This window comes from Biomphalaria glabrata, chromosome 15, assembly GCF_947242115.1.
Source record: "Biomphalaria glabrata chromosome 15, xgBioGlab47.1, whole genome shotgun sequence".
Lineage (NCBI taxonomy): Eukaryota > Metazoa > Mollusca > Gastropoda > Planorbidae > Biomphalaria > Biomphalaria glabrata.
Window position 1 is genome coordinate 57,746 of NC_074725.1, and position 25,079 is coordinate 82,824.

The window sequence follows — 25,079 nt, forward strand, 5'->3', positions numbered from 1 at the left end:
CCGAGTGCCCTATCAGTTATCCTATCGCCGAGTGCCCTATCAGTTAGATTAACGCCGAGTGCCCTATCAGTTATCCTATCGCCGAGTGCCCTATCAGTTAGATTAACGCCGAGTGCCCTATCAGTTAGCCTATCGCCGAGTGCCCTATCAGTTAGCCTATCGCCGAGTGCCCTATCAGTTAGCCTATCGCCGAGTGCCCTATCAGTTAGCCTATCGCCGAGTGCCCTATCAGTTAGCCTATCGCCGAGTGCCCTATCAGTTAGCCTATCGCCGAGTGCCCTATCAGTTAGCCTATCCCCGAGTGCCCTATCAGTTAGCCTATCGCCGAGTGCCCTATCAGTTAGCCTAACGCCGAGTGCCCTATCAGTTAGCCTATCGCCGAGTGCCCTATCAGTTAGCCTATCGCCGAGTGCCCTATCATTTAGTCATTCGCCAAGTGCCCTATCAGTTAACCTATCGCCGAGTGCCCTATCAGTTAGCCTATCGCCCATTGCCCTATCAGTTAGCCTATCGCCGAGTGCCCTATCAGTTAGCCTATCGCCGAGTGCCCTATCAGCCTATCGCAGAGTGCCCTATCAGTTAGCCTATCGCCGAGTGCCCTATCAGTTAGCCTATCGCCGAGTGCCCTATCAGTTAGCCTATGGCCGAGTGCCCTATCAGTTAGCCTATCGCCCAGTGCCCTATCAGTTAGCCTATCACTGAGTGCCCTATCAGTTAGCCTATCGCCGAGTGCCCTATCAGTTAGCCTATCGCCAAGTGCTCTATCAGTTAGCCTATCGCCGAGTGCCCTATCAGTTAGCCTATCGCCGAGTGCCGTATCAGTGAGCCTTTCGCCGAGTGCCCTATCAGTTAGCCTATCACCGAGTGCCCTATCAGTTAGCCTATCGCCGAGTGCCCTATCAGTTAGCCATTCGCCGAGTGCCCTATCAGTTAGCCTATCGCCGAGTGCCCTATCAGTTAGCCATTCGCCAAGTGCCCTATCAGTTAACCTATCGCCCAGTGCCCTATCAGTTAGCCTATCGCCGAGTGCCCTATCAGTTAGCCTATCGCCGAGTGCCCTATCAGTTAGCCTAACGCCGAGTGCCCTATCAGTTAGCCTATCGCCGAGTGCCCTATCAGTTAGCCTATCGCCGAGTGCCCTATCAGTTAGCCTAACGCCGAGTGCCCTATCAGTTAGCCTATCGCCGAGTGCCCTATCAGTTAGCCTATCGCCGAGTGCCCTATCAGTTAGCCTATCGCCGAGTGCCCTATCAGTTAGCCTTAAAACAAATGCATCCACGTGCACGATGTGCGACTAACTTGACCACTCCAGAATTGTGGGGTCCCGATAATCCAAACTTCGGTAATCCAAAAGTCGGCTTAAATCAGGACATTAAAAAATAAAACTAAATAAGAAAGAACAATGAGTGCGTTCATTATGTACTAAACATTACATCACGTTTATGATTTATATCAATATCAAATAAAAATTATCAATTATACTGAAGTATCCGATAATTTGAGAGTACCGGTACTATGATGCACGGTACATAACTTTTTAGTTCTGTATAGGCCTATCGTATAAAGTTATAAACCGAACCTTAAGCCGTTTTACATATAATAAATCAGACATGTAAATTTGGAAATTATTGGAAAATAGTTTCAGGAGTGGTATGTTAATATTAATGATGTGTTAAATTGCATAGCTGCAACAATTAGGATACTGATACGTGTATTTTAAACTCTGATACAGTAATAAAGAGAACTACTTTGACTACTGTGAAAGAATCATTTCACTTCATAAAGATGAAATCCAATAATCTGTGCTTATCACTAGATCCGGTACCTGTTCAGTCTGTGTAGCTACACGATATAGATAACCACTGCAGAAAATCTGTTGCAGAATTAATAGAGTTGCCTAACTTGAATAACAAAAGTAATAATGATTATTTTAGTAATAATTTCACTTAATCCGAAATATTCTAGCTGGACGTATGTTTCACGCTTCATTTCAGGTTAGTGGGAAGTTCAAGACCGGAGAGCGTTGAGACCGGGACTGTTAGTCGGCCATGAAGTCGGTTCTGGTGCAGTCCTCCAGTGAAACGTACGAGTCCAGGAAGAGACAGTTGAGTTTATGAGTTTAGTACAGTGATATACAGTCTAACGTTGTAGTAGTCGATTGTGTTGCCAATTGTGTCATATTGGCTGTTTGATTTGACCCTTATTAAAGTACCAGATTATTTGGAGCCTTGTTGTCAAGTTCTTGTGTTAGATGTGCTGTTGTGTTGTTTAGCAGTGTTTGCAGAAGGCCTGATAGAGAAGATCGTAACACTGTTGTCTTGAAGTGGGATTTCTTATGGCTTCTGTGAAACTGCTGGATGAACTTGATCTAAAAGAATTGAAACAAGAGCTTCGATGTCGTGGACTGAAATGCTTTGACAGAAACCATGAAACTCTTTAAGAACGCCTTGCTGGACGATGGTGAAGATCCGGGCACCTACCTGTTCGAGTTAGAACCCGATGTTGTAGAGCTCTTGATCACCTTTCAAGAACAGATGTTAGCTGGTTTCAAGGTGATCAACGGTGACTTTCAGAAAGAGACCTGTGCCAAAGTAGAACAGATGTACCCCCCCCCCATTGAAAGAACAGATGAACTCGTTCCAGGTGCAGTTGGGTACGAAGCTGGAAGAGGTCAATGAGCAGGTCTGTACCATGATTAAACAGATAGGTACCAGTACCTCGTTGAACAAGACTGATGAAAGGTTTGATACCGTGATGAATAAGACTGACGACCAGATGGCTACCATGTCAAGAGGTATAAACAATCCGTTACTCAACGGAGACGCTGTTGATGGTAGCGCTGTGTATGACTGTGATAGCGAGCCGTGCAAGCTTGGCTCCTACGACAAGAATCCTGACATTTGTTGTGACAGCGCTGAGCACAGATCTGATCAAGTCAACGTGATTCCTGCCTGCACCCAGACGTTCAATAAGAACTGTGCTGACAGGGCCGCCTGGCAGGGAGAGTGCGAGCACCGGAAGTCTTGCCAACAAAGTCTTGACCAAACCGACGTTTGTCCTGATACCAGTATCAGCAAGAGAAGCGCTGATGGTGGTGTAGCAGAAGGATTTGTGTACACAGGACGTTACCCGCGTGCCCCACAGACATGTCTTCCAGACACACTCGAAGATTATGCAGTGTTTGACAACATTACCGGAAGCCTACGGCGCATCGAGAAAGCCTGCTGAAGCAACGTGTAAGACCAACGGTCTTGATGCCCACTGCCATGACATCAAGTGCTCCGCTACTAGCCACGAGGCTGCGATCGGTGGCGACTAACCGAAAGACCAGACAACGTACACGACGTCCCCTCAACCAAAGGAAGACCAACTGGTGCAGGAGAAAGAGACATACACAGGTAGCAATGCAGATGCCCCCATCGAGGTGGCAATACAAGCCCACTGCCGCTCCCACTGATAGACCCCCACCTGCGTCGATGAACCTCCAACGCCAATGTCGTGAGGTAGGTTTTGTCCGGGACGGACAAATCTGAGAAAGGGGCAATGTTATAACCCTAGTGGCGTACTGAAAGGGTTAATGTGTGTGCGGCCTACTGACACACGATTTAGACCAATCACACACGTCAAGGGCTGCTGAACAGGGGACATTACTGCTAATGCACGCAATATGACCAATGTTATGGTCATGTGACCAGAAAAGCCTTTACAGACGAGAGACATTGTGTTAAAAAAGATAGTAGAGTCCAGGACAGCAAGCAGTAAGGACTGTGTGCTACGAAGTGAGTCCTCGAAAATGTAGCTGTACGAGCTAGAGAGACTTTTAGTGATTAGTTAGGCAGTTCTGTAGCGGAGCATTTGAAGTAGCATTTGAAGTTAGTGTAGCCAATGGTGTTTATTGGCTGTGTTGATGTAATAGTAAATAAATCGCCACCTTGTTTATTGAAGCTCTTGTTGTCAAGTTGATGTTTTAGATGTGTTGTGTTGTTGGGCGGTGTTTGCAGAAGGCCTGATTGAGAAGATCGTAACAATATTATGAGAAAGTTTAATATTTTAACGCATAGTACTTGTGTATAAATAGTGGTACTTTTCATATAAAACAATTCAAAACACTAGGTACCTCGGACATATAGGTAATAAGAAGTAAAGTATGCCCTTTCAGACCTTGTGGTCTATGGGGCAGATAATGTAGAGGTCATCTGATTCTGTGGCCCACTGTTAACGAGGGTATCATGTGGCCGTATGTTTCACGCTTCATTGCAGGTTAATATTATGAGAAAGTTTAATATTTTAAAGCATAGTACTCGTGTTTAAATAGTGGTACTTTTCATATAAAACAATTCAAAACACTAGGTACCTCGTAAAGTAAAGTATGCCCTTTCAGACCTAGTGATCTATGGGGCAGATAATGTAGAGGTCATCTGATTCTGTGGCCCACTGTTAACGAGGGTATCATGTGGTCAGCACAACGACCAAACGCCTTTACTTTTCTCCAACTAATGTCAGGTACCCACTTAGGCAATTAGGGCTGGACGGACTCAAGGGCGCCCTGAAGATACCGAAAGTAAAAATCCCAGTCTCTACACCAGGATTCGAACCCTGGACTCCCGGTTTGAAAGCCAAGCGCTTTACCACTCAGCCAGTGCGTTCATATATGTAATTTTTAAAATGGCTATACCTCGCTGAGAAAACCGTAGGTTAGGCTTTTTAACATTATTTACTTACTGGTGAAATGAAATCTCATCCACGACATTGCACCCGCCATTGGCTAAGAACCTTAGAGTAAACACACACACACATTTCTTTGGCTAATGTGAATCACAGTTGAAGTTACGAAAAATATTTTATAAACAATGAAATATTGATAGAATGCAGGAATTCTGGAAGGATAAATGGCGATCAAATTAAAGACCCTAAGGAAATATAAATATAATATGATATATAGGAAAAAAAAAAGGGGGGGGGGAGATAGTAATATGACATCATATTGAAAGAAAACCACTTCCGGTATTGAGATGAGGGTGGTCAATGATGTTGCTATCCATAGTGAATAGTTACAACAATGGACATTAAGAACAAAACATGTACATGGCACTCTGAATGTAGGCGTTCTCCGAAGGAAATAGCAGTGCTACAGGTCACTAGCCTAGTAGTGTTCTGTGTTACTGGTCAGTAGCTTAGGAGACAGATGACAGAAACACCTAAATACTAGAAAGACAGACATGGGAGACAGGTGAGAGGAAAAAAGTGTGAGATAGTCGAGAGAAAAGAGAGAGAAAAGAGAGAGAAAAGAGAGAGAAAAGAGAGAGAAGGAGCAAAAGAGAGAAGAATGATTATGGATAGAGATAGAAAAGGGAAGAAAGAGCAAAAGAGGGTAGATAAAGATATCAGCTGAGAGAGAAAGAGAGAGAGAGAGAGAGAGAGAAGAGTTAAAGGAAAGATATAGTTGGATTAAGAGAGAAAGAGGATAGAGAGAGTGAGAGACGATGAAGTGAGATGATAGGCAAGAGGAAAAGTTGGAAACAAAAGCTGGAGAGAGATAGAGAAGAAACCAAAGAGGGAGAGACAAAGAAACTAGAGAGGGAGAAAGAAAGAAACTAGAGAAAGAAAGAAACTAGAGAAAGAAAGAAACTAGAGAGGGAGAAAGAAAGAAACTAGAGAGGGAGAAAGAAAGAAACTAGAGAGCGAGAAAGAAAGAAACTAGAGAGGGAGAAAGAAAGAAACTAGAGAAAGAAAGAAACTAGAGAAAGAAAGAAACTAGAGAGGGAGAAAGAAAGAAACTAGAGAGGGAGAAAGAAAGAAACTAGAGAGGGAGAAAGAAAGAAACTAGAGAGGGAGAAAGAAAGAAACTAGAGAGGGAGAAAGAAAGAAACTAGAGAGGGAGAAAGAAAGAAACTAGAGAGGGAGAAAGAAAGAAACTAGAGAGCGAGAAAGAAAGAAACTAGAGAGCGAGAAAGAAAGAAACTAGAGAGGGAGAAAGAAAGTAACTAGAGAGAAAGAAAGAAACTAGAGAGGGAGAAAGAAAGAAACTAGAGAGGGAGAAAGAAAGAAACTAGAGAGCGAGAAAGAAAGAAACTAGAGAGGGAGAAAGAAAGTAACTAGAGAGAAAGAAAGAAACTAGAGAGGGAGAAAGAAAGAAACTAGAGAGAGAGAAAGAAAGAAACTAGAGAGGGAGAAAGAAACTAGAGAGCGAGAAAGAATGAAACTAGAGAGAGAGAGAAAGAAAGAAACTAGAGAGGGAGAAAGAAAGAAACTAGAGAGGGAGAAAGAAACTAGAGAGCGAGAAAGAATGAAACTAGAGAGAGAGAGAAAGAAAGAAACTAGAGAGGGAGAAAGAAAGAAACTAGAGAGCGAGAAAGAAAGAAACTAGAGAGAGAGAAAGAAACTAGAGAGGGAGAAAGAAAAAACTAGAGAGGGAGAAAGAAAAAACTAGAGAGGGAGAAAGAAAGAAACTAGAGAGGGAGAAAGAAACTAGAGAGCGAGAAAGAAAGAAACTAGAGAGCGAGAAAGAAAGAAACTAGAGAGAGAGAAAGAAAAAACTAGAGAGGGAGAAAGAAAAAACTAGAGAGGGAGAAAGAAAGAAACTAGAGAGGGAGAAAGAAAGAAACTAGAGAGGGAGAAAGAAAGAAACTAGAGAGGGAGAAAGAAAGAAACTAGAGAGGGAGAAAGAAACTAGAGAGGGAGAAAGAAAAAAACTAGAGAGGGAGAAAGAAACTAGAGAGGGAGAAAGAAACTAGAGAGGGAGAAAGAAAGAAACTAGAGAGGGAGAAAGAAAGAAACTAGAGAGGGAGAAAGAAACTAGAGAGGGAGAAAGAAAAAAACTAGAGAGGGAGAAAGAAACTAGAGAGGGAGAAAGAAACTAGAGAGGGAGAAAGAAAGAAACTAGAGAGGGAGAAAGAAAGAAACTAGAGAGGGAGAAAGAAACTAGAGAGGGAGAAAGAAAGAAACTAGAGAGGGAGAAAGAAACTAGAGAGGGAGAAAGAAAGAAACTAGAGAGGGAGAAAGAAAGAAACTAGAGAGGGAGAAAGAAACTAGAGAGGGAGAAAGAAAAAAACTAGAGAGGGAGAAAGAAACTAGAGAGGGAGAAAGAAACTAGAGAGGGAGAAAGAAAGAAACTAGAGAGGGAGAAAGAAAGAAACTAGAGAGGGAGAAAGAAACTAGAGAGGGAGAAAGAAAAAACTAGAGAGGGAGAAAGAAAAAACTAGAGAGGGAGAAAGAAAAAACTAGAGAGGGAGAAAGAAAAAACTAGAGAGGGAGAAAGAAAGAAACTAGAGAGGGAGAAAGAAAGAAACTAGAGAGGGAGAAAGAAAGAAACTAGAGAGGGAGAAAGAAAGAAACTAGAGAGGGAGAAAGAAACTAGAGAGGGAGAAAGAAAAAAACTAGAGAGGGAGAAAGAAACTAGAGAGGGAGAAAGAAACTAGAGAGGGAGAAAGAAAGAAACTAGAGAGGGAGAAAGAAAGAAACTAGAGAGGGAGAAAGAAACTAGAGAGGGAGAAAGAAAGAAACTAGAGAGGGAGAAAGAAACTAGAGAGGGAGAAAGAAAGAAACTAGAGAGGGAGAAAGAAAGAAACTAGAGAGGGAGAAAGAAACTAGAGAGGGAGAAAGAAAAAAACTAGAGAGGGAGAAAGAAACTAGAGAGGGAGAAAGAAACTAGAGAGGGAGAAAGAAAGAAACTAGAGAGGGAGAAAGAAAGAAACTAGAGAGGGAGAAAGAAACTAGAGAGGGAGAAAGAAAGAAACTAGAGAGGGAGAAAGAAACTAGAGAGGGAGAAAGAAAGAAACTAGAGAGGGAGAAAGAAAGAAACTAGAGAAAGAAAGAAACTAGAGAAAGAAAGAAACTAGAGAGGGAGAAAGAAAGAAACTAGAGAGGGAGAAAGAAAGAAACTAGAGAGGGAGAAAGAAAGAAACTAGAGAGGGAGAAAGAAAGAAACTAGAGAGGGAGAAAGAAAGAAACTAGAGAGGGAGAAAGAAAGAAACTAGAGAGGGAGAAAGAAAGAAACTAGAGAGGGAGAAAGAAAGAAACTAGAGAGGGAGAAAGAAAGAAACTAGAGAGCGAGAAAGAAAGAAACTAGAGAGGGAGAAAGAAAGTAACTAGAGAGAAAGAAAGAAACTAGAGAGGGAGAAAGAAAGAAACTAGAGAGAGAGAAAGAAAGAAACTAGAGAGGGAGAAAGAAACTAGAGAGCGAGAAAGAATGAAACTAGAGAGAGAGAGAAAGAAAGAAACTAGAGAGGGAGAAAGAAAGAAACTAGAGAGGGAGAAAGAAACTAGAGAGCGAGAAAGAATGAAACTAGAGAGAGAGAGAAAGAAAGAAACTAGAGAGGGAGAAAGAAAGAAACTAGAGAGGGAGAAAGAAAGAAACTAGAGAGGGAGAAAGAAACTAGAGAGCGAGAAAGAAAGAAACTAGAGAGCGAGAAAGAAAGAAACTAGAGAGAGAGAAAGAAAAAACTAGAGAGGGAGAAAGAAAAAACTAGAGAGGGAGAAAGAAAAAACTAGAGAGGGAGAAAGAAAGAAACTAGAGAGGGAGAAAGAAAGAAACTAGAGAGGGAGAAAGAAAGAAACTAGAGAGGGAGAAAGAAACTAGAGAGGGAGAAAGAAAAAAACTAGAGAGGGAGAAAGAAACTAGAGAGGGAGAAAGAAACTAGAGAGGGAGAAAGAAAGAAACTAGAGAGGGAGAAAGAAAGAAACTAGAGAGGGAGAAAGAAACTAGAGAGGGAGAAAGAAAGAAACTAGAGAGGGAGAAAGAAACTAGAGAGGGAGAAAGAAAGAAACTAGAGAGGGAGAAAGAAAGAAACTAGAGAGGGAGAAAGAAACTAGAGAGGGAGAAAGAAAAAAACTAGAGAGGGAGAAAGAAACTAGAGAGGGAGAAAGAAACTAGAGAGGGAGAAAGAAAGAAACTAGAGAGGGAGAAAGAAAGAAACTAGAGAGGGAGAAAGAAACTAGAGAGGGAGAAAGAAAGAAACTAGAGAGGGAGAAAGAAACTAGAGAGGGAGAAAGAAAGAAACTAGAGAGGGAGAAAGAAACTAGAGAGGGAGAAAGAAAGAAACTAGAGAGGGAGAAAGAAACTAGAGAGGGAGAAAGAAAGAAACTAGAGAGGGAGAAAGAAACTAGAGAGCGAGAAAGAAAGAAACTAGAGAGGGAGAAAGAAAGAAACTAGAGAGGGAGAAAGAAACTAGAGAGCGAGAAAGAAAGAAACTAGAGAGCGAGAAAGAAAGAAACTAGAGAGAGAGAAAGAAAAAACTAGAGAGGGAGAAAGAAAAAACTAGAGAGGGAGAAAGAAAAAACTAGAGAGGGAGAAAGAAAGAAACTAGAGAGGGAGAAAGAAAGAAACTAGAGAGGGAGAAAGAAAGAAACTAGAGAGGGAGAAAGAAACTAGAGAGGGAGAAAGAAAAAAACTAGAGAGGGAGAAAGAAACTAGAGAGGGAGAAAGAAAGAAACTAGAGAGGGAGAAAGAAACTAGAGAGGGAGAAAGAAAGAAACTAGAGAGAAAGAAAGAAACTAGAGAGCGAGAAAGAAAGAAACTAGAGAGCGAGAAAGAAAGAAACTAGAGAGGGAGAAAGAAAGAAACTAGAGAGGGAGAAAGAAAGAAACTAGAGAGGGAGAAAGAAACTAGAGAGGGAGAAAGAAAGAAACTAGAGAGGGAGAAAGAAACTAGAGAGGGAGAAAGAAAGAAACTAGAGAGGGAGAAAGAAACTAGAGAGGGAGAAAGAAAGAAACTAGAGAGGGAGAAAGAAACTAGAGAGGGAGAAAGAAAGAAACTAGAGAGGGAGAAAGAAAGAAACTAGAGAGGGAGAAAGAATAAAAACTAGAGAGGGAGAAAGAAAGAAACTAGAGAGCGAGAAAGAAAGAAATTAGAGAGAGAGAAAGAAAGAAACTAGAGAGGGAGAAAGAAAGAAACTAGAGAGGGAGAAAGAAAGAAACTAGAGAGGGAGAAAGAAACTAGAGAGGGAGAAAGAAACTAGAGAGGGAGAAAGAAAAAAACTAGAGAGGGAGAAAGAAAGAAACTAGAGAGGGAGAAAGAAAGAAACTAGAGAGGGAGAAAGAAAGAAACTAGAGAGAGAGAAAGAAAAAAACTAGAGAGGGAGAAAGAAAGAAACTAGAGAGCGAGAAAGAAAGAAACTAGAGAGGGAGAAAGAAAGAAACTAGAGAGGGAGAAAGAAAGAAACTAGAGAGCGAGAAAGAAAGAAACTAGAGAGAGAGAGAAAGAAAAAACTAGAGAGGGAGAAAGAAAGAAACTAGAGAGGGAGAAAGAAAAAACTAGAGAGAGAGAAAGAAAGAAACTAGAGAGAGAGAAAGAAAGAAACTAGAGAGAGAGAAAGAAAGAAACTAGAGAGGGAGAAAGAAAGAAACTAGAGAGGGAGAAAGAAAGAAACTAGAGAGGGAGAAAGAAAGAAACTAGAGAGAGAGAAAGAAAGAAACTAGAGAGGGAGAAAGAAAGAAACTAGAGAGGGAGAAAGAAAGAAACTAGAGAGGGAGAAAGAAAGAAACTAGAGAGGGAGAAAGAAACTAGAGAGCGAGAAAGAAAGAAACTAGAGAGCGAGAAAGAAAGAAACTAGAGAGAGAGAAAGAAAAAACTAGAGAGGGAGAAAGAAAAAACTAGAGAGGGAGAAAGAAAAAACTAGAGAGGGAGAAAGAAAGAAACTAGAGAGGGAGAAAGAAAGAAACTAGAGAGGGAGAAAGAAACTAGAGAGGGAGAAAGAAAAAAACTAGAGAGGGAGAAAGAAATAAACTAGAGAGGGAGAAAGAAAGAAACTAGAGAGGGAGAAAGAAACTAGAGAGGGAGAAAGAAACTAGAGAGGGAGAAAGAAAGAAACTAGAGAGGGAGAAAGAAAGAAACTAGAGAGGGAGAAAGAAAAAACTAGAGAGAGAGAAAGAAAGAAACTAGAGAGAGAGAAAGAAAGAAACTAGAGAGAGAGAAAGAAAGAAACTAGAGAGGGAGAAAGAAAGAAACTAGAGAGGGAGAAAGAAAGAAACTAGAGAGGGAGAAAGAAAGAAACTAGAGAGAGAGAAAGAAAGAAACTAGAGAGGGAGAAAGAAAGAAACTAGAGAGGGAGAAAGAAAGAAACTAGAGAGAGAGAAAGAAAGAAACTAGAGAGAGAGAAAGAAAGAAACTAGAGAGAGAGAAAGAAAGAAACTATAGAGGGAGAAAGAAAGAAACTAGAGAGGGAGAAAGAAAGAAACTAGAGAGGGAGAAAGAAAGAAACTAGAGAGAGAGAAAGAAAGAAACTAGAGAGAGAGAAAGAAAGAAACTAGAGAGGGAGAAAGAAAGAAACTAGAGAGGGAGAAAGAAACTAGAGAGGGAGAAAGAAAAAAACTAGAGAGGGAGAAAGAAAGAAACTAGAGAGGGAGAAAAAAAGAAACTAGAGAGAGAGAAAGAAAGAAAATAGAGAGAAAGAAAGAAACTAGAGAGCGAGAAAGAAAGAAACTAGAGAGAGAGAAAGAAAGAAACTAGAGAGGGAGAAAGAAACTAGAGAGAGAGAAAGAAAGAAACTAGAGAGGGAGAAAGAAACTAGAGAGAGAGAAAGAAAGAAACTAGAGAGCGAGAAAGAAAGAAACTAGAGAGAGAGAAAGAAAGAAACTAGAGAGGGAGAAAGAAACTAGAGAGAGAGAAAGAAAGAAACTAGAGAGGGAGAAAGAAACTAGAGAGGGAGAAAGAAACTAGAGAGAGAGAAAGAAAGAAACTAGAGAGAGAGAAAGAAAGAAACTAGAGAGAGAGAAAGAAAGAAAATAGAGAGGGAGAAAGAAAGAAACTAGAGAGGGAGAAAGAAACTAGAGAGGGAGAAAGAAACTAGAGAGAGAGAAAGAAAGAAACTAGAGAGAGAGAAAGAAAGAAACTAGAGAGAGAGAAAGAAAGAAAATAGAGAGGGAGAAAGAAACTAGAGAGCGAGAAAGAAAGAAACTAGAGAGAGAGAAAGAAAGAAACTAGAGAGGGAGAAAGAAACTAGAGAGAGAGAAAGAAAGAAACTAGAGAGCGAGAAAGAAAGAAACTAGAGAGAGAGAAAGAAAGAAACTAGAGAGCGAGAAAGAAACTAGAGAGAGAGAGAAAGAAAGAAACTAGAGAGAGAGAAAGAAAGAAACTAGAGAGAGAGAAAGAAAGAAAATAGAGAGGGAGAAAGAAAGAAACTAGAGAGGGAGAAAGAAACTAGAGAGGGAGAAAGAAACTAGAGAGAGAGAAAGAAAGAAACTAGAGAGAGAGAAAGAAAGAAACTAGAGAGAGAGAAAGAAAGAAAATAGAGAGGGAGAAAGAAACTAGAGAGCGAGAAAGAAAGAAACTAGAGAGAGAGAAAGAAAGAAACTAGAGAGGGAGAAAGAAACTAGAGAGAGAGAAAGAAAGAAACTAGAGAGGGAGAAAGAAACTAGAGAGAGAGAAAGAAAGAAACTAGAGAGCGAGAAAGAAAGAAACTAGAGAGAGAGAAAGAAAGAAACTAGAGAGGGAGAAAGAAACTAGAGAGAGAGAAAGAAAGAAACTAGAGAGAAAGAAAGAAACTAGAGAGGGAGAAAGAAACTAGAGAGAGAAAAAGAAAGAAACTAGAGAGAGAGAAAGAAAGAAACTAGAGAGAGAGAAAGAAAGAAACTAGAGAGGGAGAAAGAAACTAGAGAGAGAGAAAGAAAGAAACTAGAGAGAGAGAAAGAAAGAAACTAGAGAGAGAGAAAGAAAGAAACTAGAGAGAAAGAAAGAAACTAGAGAGGGAGAAAGAAACTAGAGAGAGAGAAAGAAAGAAACTAGAGAGAGAGAAAGAAAGAAACTAGAGAGAGAGAAAGAAAGAAAATAGAGAGGGAGAAAGAAACTAGAGAGCGAGAAAGAAAGAAACTAGAGAGAGAGAAAGAAAGAAACTAGAGAGGGAGAAAGAAACTAGAGAGAGAGAAAGAAAGAAACTAGAGAGGGAGAAAGAAACTAGAGAGAGAGAAAGAAAGAAACTAGAGAGCGAGAAAGAAAGAAACTAGAGAGAGAGAAAGAAAGAAACTAGAGAGGGAGAAAGAAACTAGAGAGAGAGAAAGAAAGAAACTAGAGAGAAAGAAAGAAACTAGAGAGGGAGAAAGAAACTAGAGAGAGAGAAAGAAAGAAACTAGAGAGAGAGAAAGAAAGAAACTAGAGAGAGAGAAAGAAAGAAACTAGAGAGGGAGAAAGAAACTAGAGAGCGAGAAAGAAAGAAACTAGAGAGAGAGAAAGAAAGAAACTAGAGAGGGAGAAAGAAACTAGAGAGAGAGAAAGAAAGAAACTAGAGAGCGAGAAAGAAAGAAACTAGAGAGGGAGAAAGAAAGAAACTAGAGAGAAAGAAAGAAACTAGAGAGCGAGAAAGAAAGAAACTAGAGAGAGAGAAAGAAAGAAACTAGAGAGGGAGAAAGAAACTAGAGAGAGAGAAAGAAAGAAACTAGAGAGAGAGAAAGAAAGAAACTAGAGAGGGAGAAAGAAACTAGAGAGAGAGAAAGAAAGAAACTAGAGAGAGAGAGAAAGAAACTGGAGAGAGAGAAAGAAAGAAACTAGAGAGGGAGAAAGAAGCTAGAGAGGGAGAAAGAAAGAAACTAGAGAGGGAGAAAGAAAGAAACTAGAGAGGGAGAAAGAAAGAAACTAGAGAGGGAGAAAGAAGCTAGAGAGCGAGAAAGAAAGAAACTAGAGAGAGGGAAAGAAAGAAACTAGAGAGGGAAAGAGAAAGAAACTAGAGAGCGAGAAAGAAAGAAACTAGAGAAGGAGAAAGAAAGAAACTAAAGAGGAAGAAAGAAAGAAACTAGAATGCCTCGGAATTTTATGGTCTACTTACTCATTGAAATATTTATGTGAACTTGTTGGCCGCGTGGTCTCTGGCCCAACAACAGTGCTATCCTTGTACATAGGGTATCGTTTTAACAAATTTCGATAACTTTCAAAGTCTTTCACAGTCTGGGTACCAGTCTGAGTTTTCATTCCGAAGTTGCTTTCATACAAATTGGGTTCTACAACAAAGAACACGTCTCCGTGAGATGTTCCTAAAGCTTTTCCAAAATTCCATTGTACATTTCATTCTACATGCGTAGGATTCAAGGATGTGATAGTCTATTTACTTCTTATATAAAAAAAAAAATATCGTATTTTCGCGCATACAATCCGCGGGTTATACAAGCTCCTACGAACGCATGGCAGCTGTGCGAGATTTACAAAATGTGTTACATAGCATAACGGAAACTCTGGACATACCGGTGGGCTCTATAGGTAGCTGTGTGGTTATTAAATGTACATTGGAATTTGGAAAGCTTTACGGATATCTCATTGTAAACTTCAAGAAAAGAAATGCGGCAGAGAATCTTTAAGATACCAGAAACCAACGGACCTCATTCACCAATCGTAAACAAACAACATTTAGCCACGTGGTGCTTTATCTCTTCTATATAATTTACGATCTCATGTTTAATTCATGATGGTTGTCACGTGACAGTTTTTTTTTCATTGTTTTATCAATAAGATCACGTGACTAAATGTTGTTTGTTTACGATTGGTGAATGAGGTCCATTGTGACAAGTAAGTAGCAATTAAACTAAATCGCCGATATCGGTAATGTCGAAACGTTTAGACTACAATGCAAGCCACACATCCGCAAGCAATGGCCAGTCTCACTAATGTCACTGTCCTCACTATAGTTTGTGTAGACATCGTAACCTCTATCGTATTCATTGTCTTCTTCCAATAAGTGAATCATCTCATTCATTATCTCTGCCTGTGGTCCCTTCTGGGGCATAGGCCACCAAGCAGCTTTCTCCAGGCATCTCGGTTCTGGGCGAGTCTCTCCTACTGTCCCCCACGTCTTGCCCATCTGCTTCCAAATCGCGGCGCCATGTATTCCTGGGCCGTCGCCTCTTCCTCTTTCCTTGGGGGTTCCAGGTTAGGACTGGCAGCAATTGTCATAAGTCGACTCTTCACATGCGGGGTATGTAAGGGTGCGGATTGTATGGTTTTGTTTGTACATATGGTGTAATATATGCGGGGTATATAAGCAAAAATACTGTATATTTCAAATGCATTAAGTAATTTTAGTCTTGTTATGTGTTTTATGTAATCAGCCTTTGTATTTTAATGTCGACTAGAATGTTGAGTTCCATGAATGACTAATGAGTTTATTCATTGGTCTCAATGCGTTATTTAGTTAGGGACTTACCATTACCCAGCTGAAAGTCTGGAATCGGAATTTTTTTCTTCTCAGCATAGTCTAAGAAAGCTTTGGCATTAGCACTATTCCATTCGTTCGTAGGTGTGCGGTGAATGTTGGTGAAGTCGATAGACAGTTGCCAGCCAACATACTGAATAAAGTCATAGAACTGTTCCCAAAGCTTCACTGCAACAGAATAATATTGAATCGAATCTATCAGTAGCCATTAGTGTGCATGATGTGGAGAATAGAAAATTATGCGAACTAAACGATAATCATTGTTGAAATTTATTGCGCAGTTATGCCCTCCAAAGAGTCATCGCTATTCTGAAGCAACTGCAAGAGAGTCAAAAAGGTCAAATCAGATACAAGACCAATTTTTTCAGTTCTCTATAGAGAATGGTGTGAAGCAGGGCTTTTACACATTTAATTACATGACCGATGCAAACTAATCCCATACTCTTAAGCGAGAAATTCTTGTATGTATATATATATATATATATATATATATATATATATATAGTATTAGGTGACCGAGCCTCGGATGAATAATCTATTAACGAAAAATATTTACCCCAACTTATTTTTTAATGATGAAAATGAGCAATCTGGTACAGGACGACCAATCTGAAGTGTTGCTTTTTTGTTCTTATAGTTCTAAATGACATCGAACATTCCATACATGGCGATTCAAATAGAAAGTCTCCCTATAGTCTCAAAAAAAAACAAATCTCACATTGAATCTTTTGCGTAAAACTATTGGTCTATTATTGGCTCGCGGTCAACAAATTTTCAATACAGAAGTCACCCAATAAAATCTACTCAGTCCCAAAGATCAACGCGAATAGGCATCCCTTAACGTGGCATACAACTTTACATATCTGGTAACCATAGTATCAAACGACGCATCGCTTCAAAGGGAGGTTGATATGTGATCAGGGTTAGTCGTGCTTTTGGACGCCTCCAAGCGAGATTGTGGTGTCTACCAAAGAGTGGTTCTCTCAACACCTCTTTGTGGATCTGAGACATGGGTACTTTATAGAAAGCAACTAAGACTTCTTGAACGCCTTCACCAAAGATATTTGCACACCATCATGGAAATACGTTGGCAAGACCGCAAGACCGCACTAGAAACAGCGATGTTATTGCGAAATGTTATGAACTTCGTATAGTCCGACCGTCACGCTGGGCTATTTTACTTTGTTACAAAATGCATGCTTACCCTGTAACGTAGAGATTTTGTATCTCCTGATGCTTTGTACTAAAGCCATAATGAATATACTATTTGGAATATTAAATTCTGAACTATATTTAACCGAGCGAGGCTCGGCCACCTGGTACTTGATACAAATACGCTTAGTATCAGCTTTGTTTTTTTTAAAGTATATTCTGCATTCTTTTGTTTCCTCTCTTGTTTTGGGGCTTTACAAGCCTTGGTTAAACTTTTTACTGTGGCAACTATTCTTATAGCTTATGCAATGGTCAAACGACAGTATTCATAGGTTAATAACCAAACTAGACCTATAGCCTAAGATGAACAGTTTAAATATTTTGACATTTTCTTTTCTGCCTTATATAACTCTTGGAATTAAAAGTCAGTTTACCAGTCATATCATGTGTGTGGCATTCTTTTTTGGGGTCGTTCTTTGGCTTACTCCTCTTGTTTTTAGAATGGTGTGAGAACAGCGGGTTGAACAAAACTCGGACTGATGTTGGGGCCAAGTTCTTACACAAGTTTCGGAACTTCTCATCCCTGTCCAAATAATAAAAAGCAATAAGGTCATTCCAAAGGTTATTGTCTTTTATATTTAGAAAATTCAGTTTGTTTCTTTATTTCTGTTTGAGGTTTTAAATGAATTTTTAAAAAAATACTTTTCATGTGAGCACGTTGGCTGAGTGGTAAAGCGCTTGGCTTCAGAACCGAATGTTTCGGGTTTGATTCCTGCTGAAGACTGGGATTTTTAATTACGGGATCTTCATGGCGCCTCTGAGTCGTCCACCCAGCTCTAATGGGTACCTGACATTAGTTGGTCTTTGTGCTGGCCACATGTTACCCTCGTTAACCGTTGGCCACAGACCTTTAAATCATCAGCCCCATAGATCACAAGTTCTGTACATAATGAGATAGATGATTATTTGATTATCTGTATCTTTACTGTGTTTTATTTCAACCATTGAAGTCATTCTTGTCCAAGGGACTTATACTTTGGTTTATATATTTTGCTACGCCGATTTTGAAGGCAAAATAAATTCAAGAAGATACGATTCAGCGCTGTGTTACTTTATTGTATCCTAGTAGTGTGATGATTGTTGTAACTCCAGTGGCGGACTGAAAGGGTTACTGTGTGTGCGGCCTACTGATACACACGACTCAGGCCAATCACACAGATCAACGGCTGTCGATAGACAAGGGACAGTACTGCTAGTTCACGCAAATATGACCCATGTTGTGGTCATGGGATCGAGAGCCTGCACGGACTAGCGACGGTGTGTAACAATAGACAGTTGAGTCCAGAACAGCAAGGCATAAGGACTGTGGTACCTTGTGAGTCCTCGAAAATGTAGCTGTACGAGCTAGAGAGTAACGTTTAGTTAGGCAGTTCTGTTAAGTACAAGAAAGCATTTGAACTTGATGTAGCCAATTGTGTTGAATTGGCTGTCGATGTATTTGTAATTAAATCGCCACTTTGTTACTTGAAGCTCTTGTTGTCAAGTTCTTGTGTTAGATGTGCTGTTGTGTTGTTAAGTAGTGTTTGCAGAAGGCCTGATTGAGAAGATCGTAACAATATCAACATTCAGGCCCGTCAATGTGTATATCAACTTGTTTGTTTGTTTTGTTTTCATGTTTCGGATGTTCCTTCAGAGTTGAAGATAATTACTTCCTAGTCCAAACCTCCCGCAGGACGACGGGGGATGGGAGCGGGCAGAGTTTGAACCCTGGACCATCGATAAATCTGATCGACAGTCCAGCGCGCAAACCGCACGACCAGGCATCCATCCAACTTTCCATCTCTCCCAAGCACCCCCTCAATAAGACAAGAACATAAAGCCCGCCTTCCTGTCGTTAGGACACGTTCTTTTCCATCAGCAGTTGTTGTTTTGGTCTTTGTATTATATTTCCCCGGTATGTAGTAAACTAGGCTCAATGTCTTCCAGTTGATCACTGACTGTCTCAGAGACCACTGGGAACAGGGTTCTTAGATACAATGCTGGTGAACGAAGTAAAGCGAAGACAAAAGCAGCCCCAACAAAACCGACGTCATGCAGCTATAGACTTAGTGCCAACGTATGGGGAAAAACAGCTTCTGATGTAATTTCAACGTGGCATTGCAAATCAAAATCTTGTATTTTTTGTTTTTGTTAATCTGACAAGATAAGATAAGAGATAAAATAAGATTTTTAATGGTCCAATCAAATGGAAGTTCAGTTTGACTACAATTGACCACCTCAGCGTAAGTACTGTAACAAAACAATTTAGGTGCAAATACGAGCAACCACACACGAAATACATTACAAGTATGGAAGTATGTTTGCGTATTTTTTAAAATGCATTTCTGGAACATAAATAAATATGTTAAAACCCTTCCCCTGCACATCACATCCAAGTTAGAAGATGCCATCTGGCTTGTGCACTGTTCAGGACTGCACTGTTCAGGACTGCACTGATAAGAGCGATGACGTAGAGAGACTGGAATTTGAGCGCCGTTGAAAAGGAATGCTTATTATGAAGGCGGATTAGTCTTGGTTTGTTGTTTTGTTTGTAAAATGTTTTACATGTTTCGGATAATTTACTTCCTAGTCCAAACCTCCCGCAGGGCGACGGGGGATGGGAGCGGGCAGAGTTTGAACCCGGGACCATCGATAAATCCAAACGACATTCCAGCGCGCAAACCGCACGACCAGGCAGCCATCCATTTGGTTTGATCTGATATTAAATCTGTGTTATAATTTTCTCCTAGTCGTTGAGTTTCCTGTCATAGTGTTATTACATTAGAAATCTGTACTGCGCACCGCCATCAAATTTGGGGCATGAACACCTATCTTCGTTGAGTCGCGTCCCTTATACAATGGGAAGATATAAAATGATTATGAATTTTATTCTATTATGTTTGCATATTTTTGTTTTACGATATCTGAAGTGTTTTCTACAAATGAAAGAAAATGATTATGCAATAAAAATATATGTAAAAAACAAAAACAAATTGGCGCTATTTAGTGAATACTATTGGGTCACTGTTTTTGTTTGTATTCGCTAGTCGGCACTAATTTGTCGTGTCACCTGAAACAATAAATCGAACGTCAATAAAGGCCAAAGCAACGCTAAAGTCAATATAGCTGATGACAACTTAGGTTAGGACGACATTGCTACAAATGACATCTATTTATCTATTTATGATATCTATTTATGAACGAACACCAATTCGCTCTACCCGAAACGAATGCTTTTCCATTTCAGTAGCTTATGAGGCATGGAGTTGGCCACGAACAACTTGTCTACATAGTGGAGGCTTTTGTCCAGTTGTACATTGATGGTCACTGTATTCTTCGGGTTCCGTCCCCTGGAACATCTCAGCATGGCAAACAACAGCAAATTGAACCGAAATATGTAGAACTGTTGAGAAAAAAATCCGGATATTTCTTTGGTACGAGTTAGACTGGAATTGATAAACATAATTTAAAAAAAATGCTGAGTTTAGTTGCTGATCGGCAAAGCGTTTGACTTCCGAACCGATGGATCTCGGATTCTAATCTCGGTGAAGACTGGGGTTTAGAACTTTTGGGATTTTTAGGACTCCCCAGAGTTTGATAGGTACTTGATATTAAACATAGAGTTGAAGCTAGGTGCTGAAACAAATGTGATACATACATATATTCAAAACTTAAATGAACAGCAGCCCCAGGGACCAAGTTTTTAAGAGAGAAAGTAGTGAATTAAAATGCAACGAAAATAAGTGACTGCGCCGACCAAGGCTCAAACCAGTGACTCTGGAAACGATACCACCGCCTAGCGATAACGCACTAAGCGAATGTCCAAAAAAACATTCTTCATGTCCAGAGTCATTTCGCCCGTATGCAAATTACCACCCCAGTGGTCAAAGGTCACATGCCCTAGCTAGATTTGATTTGATTTGATTTTAGGCACATCGGCACAATTTAGGCCATGTCGTGCCTGCAGTCCCTTAAGGACTACTCTCTCTCTACATAACAAGGGCTAAATTCTATACAGTTAAATCAGCTAGCACCTCCCCCGACCTCGCAGCATCCGTTCACTAACAACTTCAATAGAGCCGACACAGACAGCCGTCTGGCATGTATTAGACAAACGATGGCTCTATCTAATTGTATATCTCTCACAATGACAAGTGGATGTGATACATACTTGATATTAATTGTGGAAAGTAAAGGAGGTTGCTCATTGTGCTGGCGGTACGTTAATAGATGACATTTATAGATTATCATTTGCCCTATACATTGCTAGGTCTGAAAGATGTATATTTTAAAAATTAAATTGTTTACATAGAAATTAGCTTGACATTTTTATAAACTCCAGCTGACATTTTTACAAGCTAAGTAGAATCCCATACAGTTGTACGTCGTAGAGACTCCAAGATAATAAAATTGTCTTACAACTGTCGCCTTTTATTATAATGTAAATTAAGGGTTCGCAAAGTGCCAGGGAAAAAAAAAAGGCAGACAGAGAAAACGATTGGAAGACACCATCAATGAATGGACTTGGCAAGTTTCTGAGATTCTAATCATGGAAAAAGCAAGACAGTCGACAGATCATGTGAGGTGCCCCAACCTTCCAACACGCGTGAGGCGAGGACATCTTTTTATGCAGTAACGTCTGTATTTCATAAGATACTGTTATAAACCTGGTGGTGACACAGATGGTCGTAGGCTGTGTGTGTTTTTAGCCTACGCAAATCGCCCCAGTCCAGCGCTAGACGAGCGGTCAACCGTGACCAGTGACAGTACACGTCAGTTCGGCAAGAACCTGTGTGTAAATATTTCACACGCAAGTCACGGCGAAAGTGATCAACTGGAGTGGTCAAGTGACGGTTCTAGAAGGCCAGTAGAGACCCTATATAAGAGCGAGTGTGAGTCAAGACACTTCACGTTACCTCGCAATGTGACCAGTGCGAGGCGAGAACCAGCACGGTGTGTGAAGTCAGTGCGGAGCAGAGACTAGGTTTTTGTAAAGACAGTGTCAATGTTGTTGCCAATTGTTATGTATTTGAAATTAAACTCTTACTGATACGTTGGAGCCCTGAGTTGTGAGGTTATTTAAGTTCGTTGTGTCGTGTGGTGCAATTTGAAGACAGCCTGGATAGTATGAGATGCGCTACAATACAATAAGATAAGACAGCTGAAGGTGTAACAAAGTTCTCCTTGGGGAAACAAAAAAAATATTGGAGTTATTTCCCTTCGATACATTTCACACACTGACACAGTTACATCCAAAATACACATACATAAATAACCCAAAACGTCTTCAACAATTAAAAGGCAAATTCTTAAGGTCAAAAGTCAAGAAGGGGAAAGGTTACAAAATTACGTTGTTGGTCTATTGACTGTCATGTGATCAGACCTCAGGTCAATTATAAACATGAGACGTAATAGAAGTCGCCTACTCACTATTTAGGCTACACAGTACACACAGATGTAGAGCTACAAAGAATGACATTATAGGCAGGTTGGTGCCTTACATGATGGCGCACTACAGCTTGTTAAACATAGATCTGGGGTTTTTTTTTATTGACGGAGAGAATACTTCGCAAAGCTCTGGTTCGAAGACGGTCTAAATGTGCTGTGAGCTTCAGTTACCCGCCCCCATCCCCGTCGTCTTGCGGGAGGTTTGGACTAGGAGGCAGATCTTCAACTCTGAAGGAACATCCGAAACTTTTAAAACATTTTTAAAACAACAAGCAGACTCTTTAATTATTTATTCCAACAGTAATTTCCATTTAGATGCTGCGCCAAGAAACACATTTTGATTGTGGTCACTCCAAAGCTACGAGACTTTGGTGCTATTCACTGCTATATTGATAGCATCTAAGGTTATTCTAAATTCTTGCCAAAGCTATTTCCGCTCCATTAAAGGCAAAATAGAGTATTGAGATTTATAACCAACGAACATTCCAATTGGATTAGAGTAACAGATTTGTTAAAAAAGTAATGTATGTAATACATAAAACACTAAACCATAATTTACAAATAGAAAAACAAAACCTAATGAAATAATCAGAAAGACACAAAGATAGAGGCACATTTCTAATTCATACGTTTGAAAAAACTTAAACAAGTGCTCCTTCTCCCCTAGGACCATTAGAGAATGGAATGGGTTGCCTGAATCAGCCAGGAAAACAAACGACTTAGCAGAGTTTAAGTCACTGATTAGATTGACACATGAAATGCGAAGGACGTAATTATCTTCTTTTTTTTTAAAGTAACGTCTGTAATATATAAGGTAAGATGAGATAGCAAGACTCTTCTATAAATAAATATGTTAAGAAGCACGCTGGGGTGGATAGTGTAGACACTTATTGTTAAAAGCTACGCTGAGTGGGTACCTAGATCTAATAAAAATTCGATAAGGACCATCCGTTTAACAAAGACTATTCTAAAATAGGAGAGTCAGGGTATAACAACGGTGTCCACAGCTTGTCTTCAGTGACCTGCGAAGAGTAGCGGAAGCTACCGAAGTCCAAAAGAAATAACTACAAAACTGTTACAAAGGTCGCGGGACACAGATCTACATTGAATACCAAAAGGACAAAACTCTCCCAATAAGGGCGCAGACAGCGAAAAGAGAACTTAAATCGCTAAAGCCTCAATCTGCTGAAGATGTGTCAAATATATTACACCATGAGTTTAAGTCATTGATTAGGATGCATGATGCATGACTAGGTCTATATTGACACATGAAATGCATAGGACCTAATTATCTTCTTTCTTGAAGTAACGTCTGTAAAATACAAGAAAAAATGTCAAGATTGAAGATGGAACTAGTCGTTACTAGTAGATCTAATCTATATCTAGATTTCTGCCATTCCTGGTCTCCACATCACTTTTTTCTTCCGAATCTAAGGCTATCCTATCCCTTTATAGATCAATTCAAGAATTAAATTGAATATTTACCGGACTCATCTGTTTATGTTTGAGTTTCTGTCGTTGTTAGACTTTTCTTAATGGGATTTTCAATAACGTCAACCATAACTAGATCTAGATGTAATTCTCTCTTCTTGTTGAACTTATGCAATCAAAACTTATTGTGGTAAATTTAGTTGATGCAATTAAAGGTGCGTAATATAGAGGTTTTATATACATTTACTAGCTGATACCCGTGCTTCGCTACGATTGGAATAGTTATGTTTACTTTGACCTAGAATTTTTTTGTATCCTTCAATGGTGGGGGGTTGGGCTTTATGATAACGCACTTCTGGACAGTTTTGTTTTTAATTTCACGTGGAACAGTATAAACATTATCTAGGTGCGTGAGTGTAGGTATGAATGTTCAGTTTCCAAATCTTCAAATAGTTCTCTGAACTGCCTTTTGATAACGAACCCTAGCCCCTAGCCCTGGTAAAGGTGATCACTATGGGTCAATAACATACTTAATATTCTATAGGCCTACAGCTTTGTACTAACTTCCCTGAAGACTTACTTAGACTTAGGTCCTCCCGCGCCGTTCGGCGCATTGGGCGGCAAGCTGTCTCTATAAAGATCTGTCACTGGCCATGTCTGAAGCCTCCTCCCACCTGGTGTCCATTGTTCTGAGGTCCTCCATGAAGGTGTGTCGCCGAGTAATACGAGGACGTCCCTGTTTGCGCTTTCCTCGTTTTAGCTTCCATGTTATCGCAACTCTTGGTGTGCGTAATTCATTTTGACGTAGAACATGTCCCGCAAACCTCATGCGCCGCTCAGTCACAACCTCACTAAGTGTTCGACTCCCAGTTCGGCATAGGATTTCCTTGTTTGAGACCCGATCTGTGTAACTGACTCCCAAAATCCGTCTCAGCCATCTCTGTTGAGCCACATTTAGTCTTTTCTCAATTTTGACAGATGACTTCCATGTCTCACATGCATATGTAGCAGTTGGAATGACGATTGTGTCGAGAAGGTGTATTTTTGTCTCGAGTCCAATGGCTTCCCTGAAGAATAACACATTAAAGGGATAAAAGTTTATCGTCAGGATTGTAGGCCTACTCTATAATTTGATCACTCATCACGGGCACCATCAGTTGTTACACTTGCTGTCTTGTTTCATGTTAACCCAACTCTTTCAACACAGTTTTTGCTAACAATTAAGGTATCCTGACCTGAGGCTGTATGTTTGAGTGACTCAACACTGAGTAACTCTTCAGTGAGCTGAAACCAGTATCTACTCCCCGGTTGGATATAAATAGGTGTGCTGTGTCCTGCACTTCAGTACCTTCGTCCAATGTGAACGAGTAAAAGTTTCCCTTTTCAGACCTTGCGATCTATGGGGCAGATGATGTTAAGGTCATCTATTTCTTTGGCCAACGGTTAACGAGCAGGGTGTTATGTGGCCAGCACAACGACCAACCGCCTTTACTTTCTCCAACTAAAGTCAGGTACCCATTAGAGTTGGGTTGACTCAGAGACGCTCTAAAAATCCAGAAATTCAAAATCCCAGTCTTCACCGGGATTCGAACCCAGGACCTCAGGTTCGGAAGCCAAGCGCTTAACCATTCGACCACCGCGCCCCCACAATGTGAACGAGTACCCAAAAAAAAATCCTTGCTTGTAGGTGCATTAAAGTGCCAGGACACAACATTAGCCTGTGTCTGACAAGCATGTTTTTAAAGGGTTGATTTCGCTTGACAAACTTGTGGAACAACCCCAAGCTGACTTCTGTTGTTTGGTGAAAAAACGTTTCCTGCTTCGTCAGTTTATTAACTCTTTCTCCCCGTAATTATTTACCACATTCTGGTGAAGTCC

At 40.3% G+C, this 25,079-nt stretch overlaps 1 protein-coding gene across 8 annotated transcripts in view; it reads right to left on the reverse strand.

Annotated features, from left to right (window-relative positions):
* The window catches only part of LOC106066140 (heparanase-like), a 49,661-nt gene extending 26,278 nt beyond the window's left edge, over positions 1-23,383 (reverse strand). For 7 of the 8 annotated variants that reach the window (XM_056012673.1, XM_056012670.1, XM_056012671.1 and 4 more), the window contains exons 1-6: positions 23,256-23,383; positions 19,544-19,725; positions 16,718-16,866; positions 15,123-15,299; positions 13,755-13,926; positions 4,723-4,773 (exon numbers count right to left, since the gene is read on the reverse strand). In XM_056012673.1, the coding sequence (XP_055868648.1) occupies positions 4,723-4,773; positions 13,755-13,926; positions 15,123-15,299; positions 16,718-16,866; positions 19,544-19,725; positions 23,256-23,264 (740 nt within the window). In that variant the 5' untranslated portion in view covers positions 23,265-23,383. The remainder of the gene's footprint in view (positions 1-4,722; positions 4,774-13,754; positions 13,927-15,122; positions 15,300-16,717; positions 16,867-19,543; positions 19,726-23,255) is intronic. The other variant, XM_056012674.1, reaches the window with a different exon arrangement.
* Positions 23,384-25,079: the final 1,696 nt, after the last annotated feature.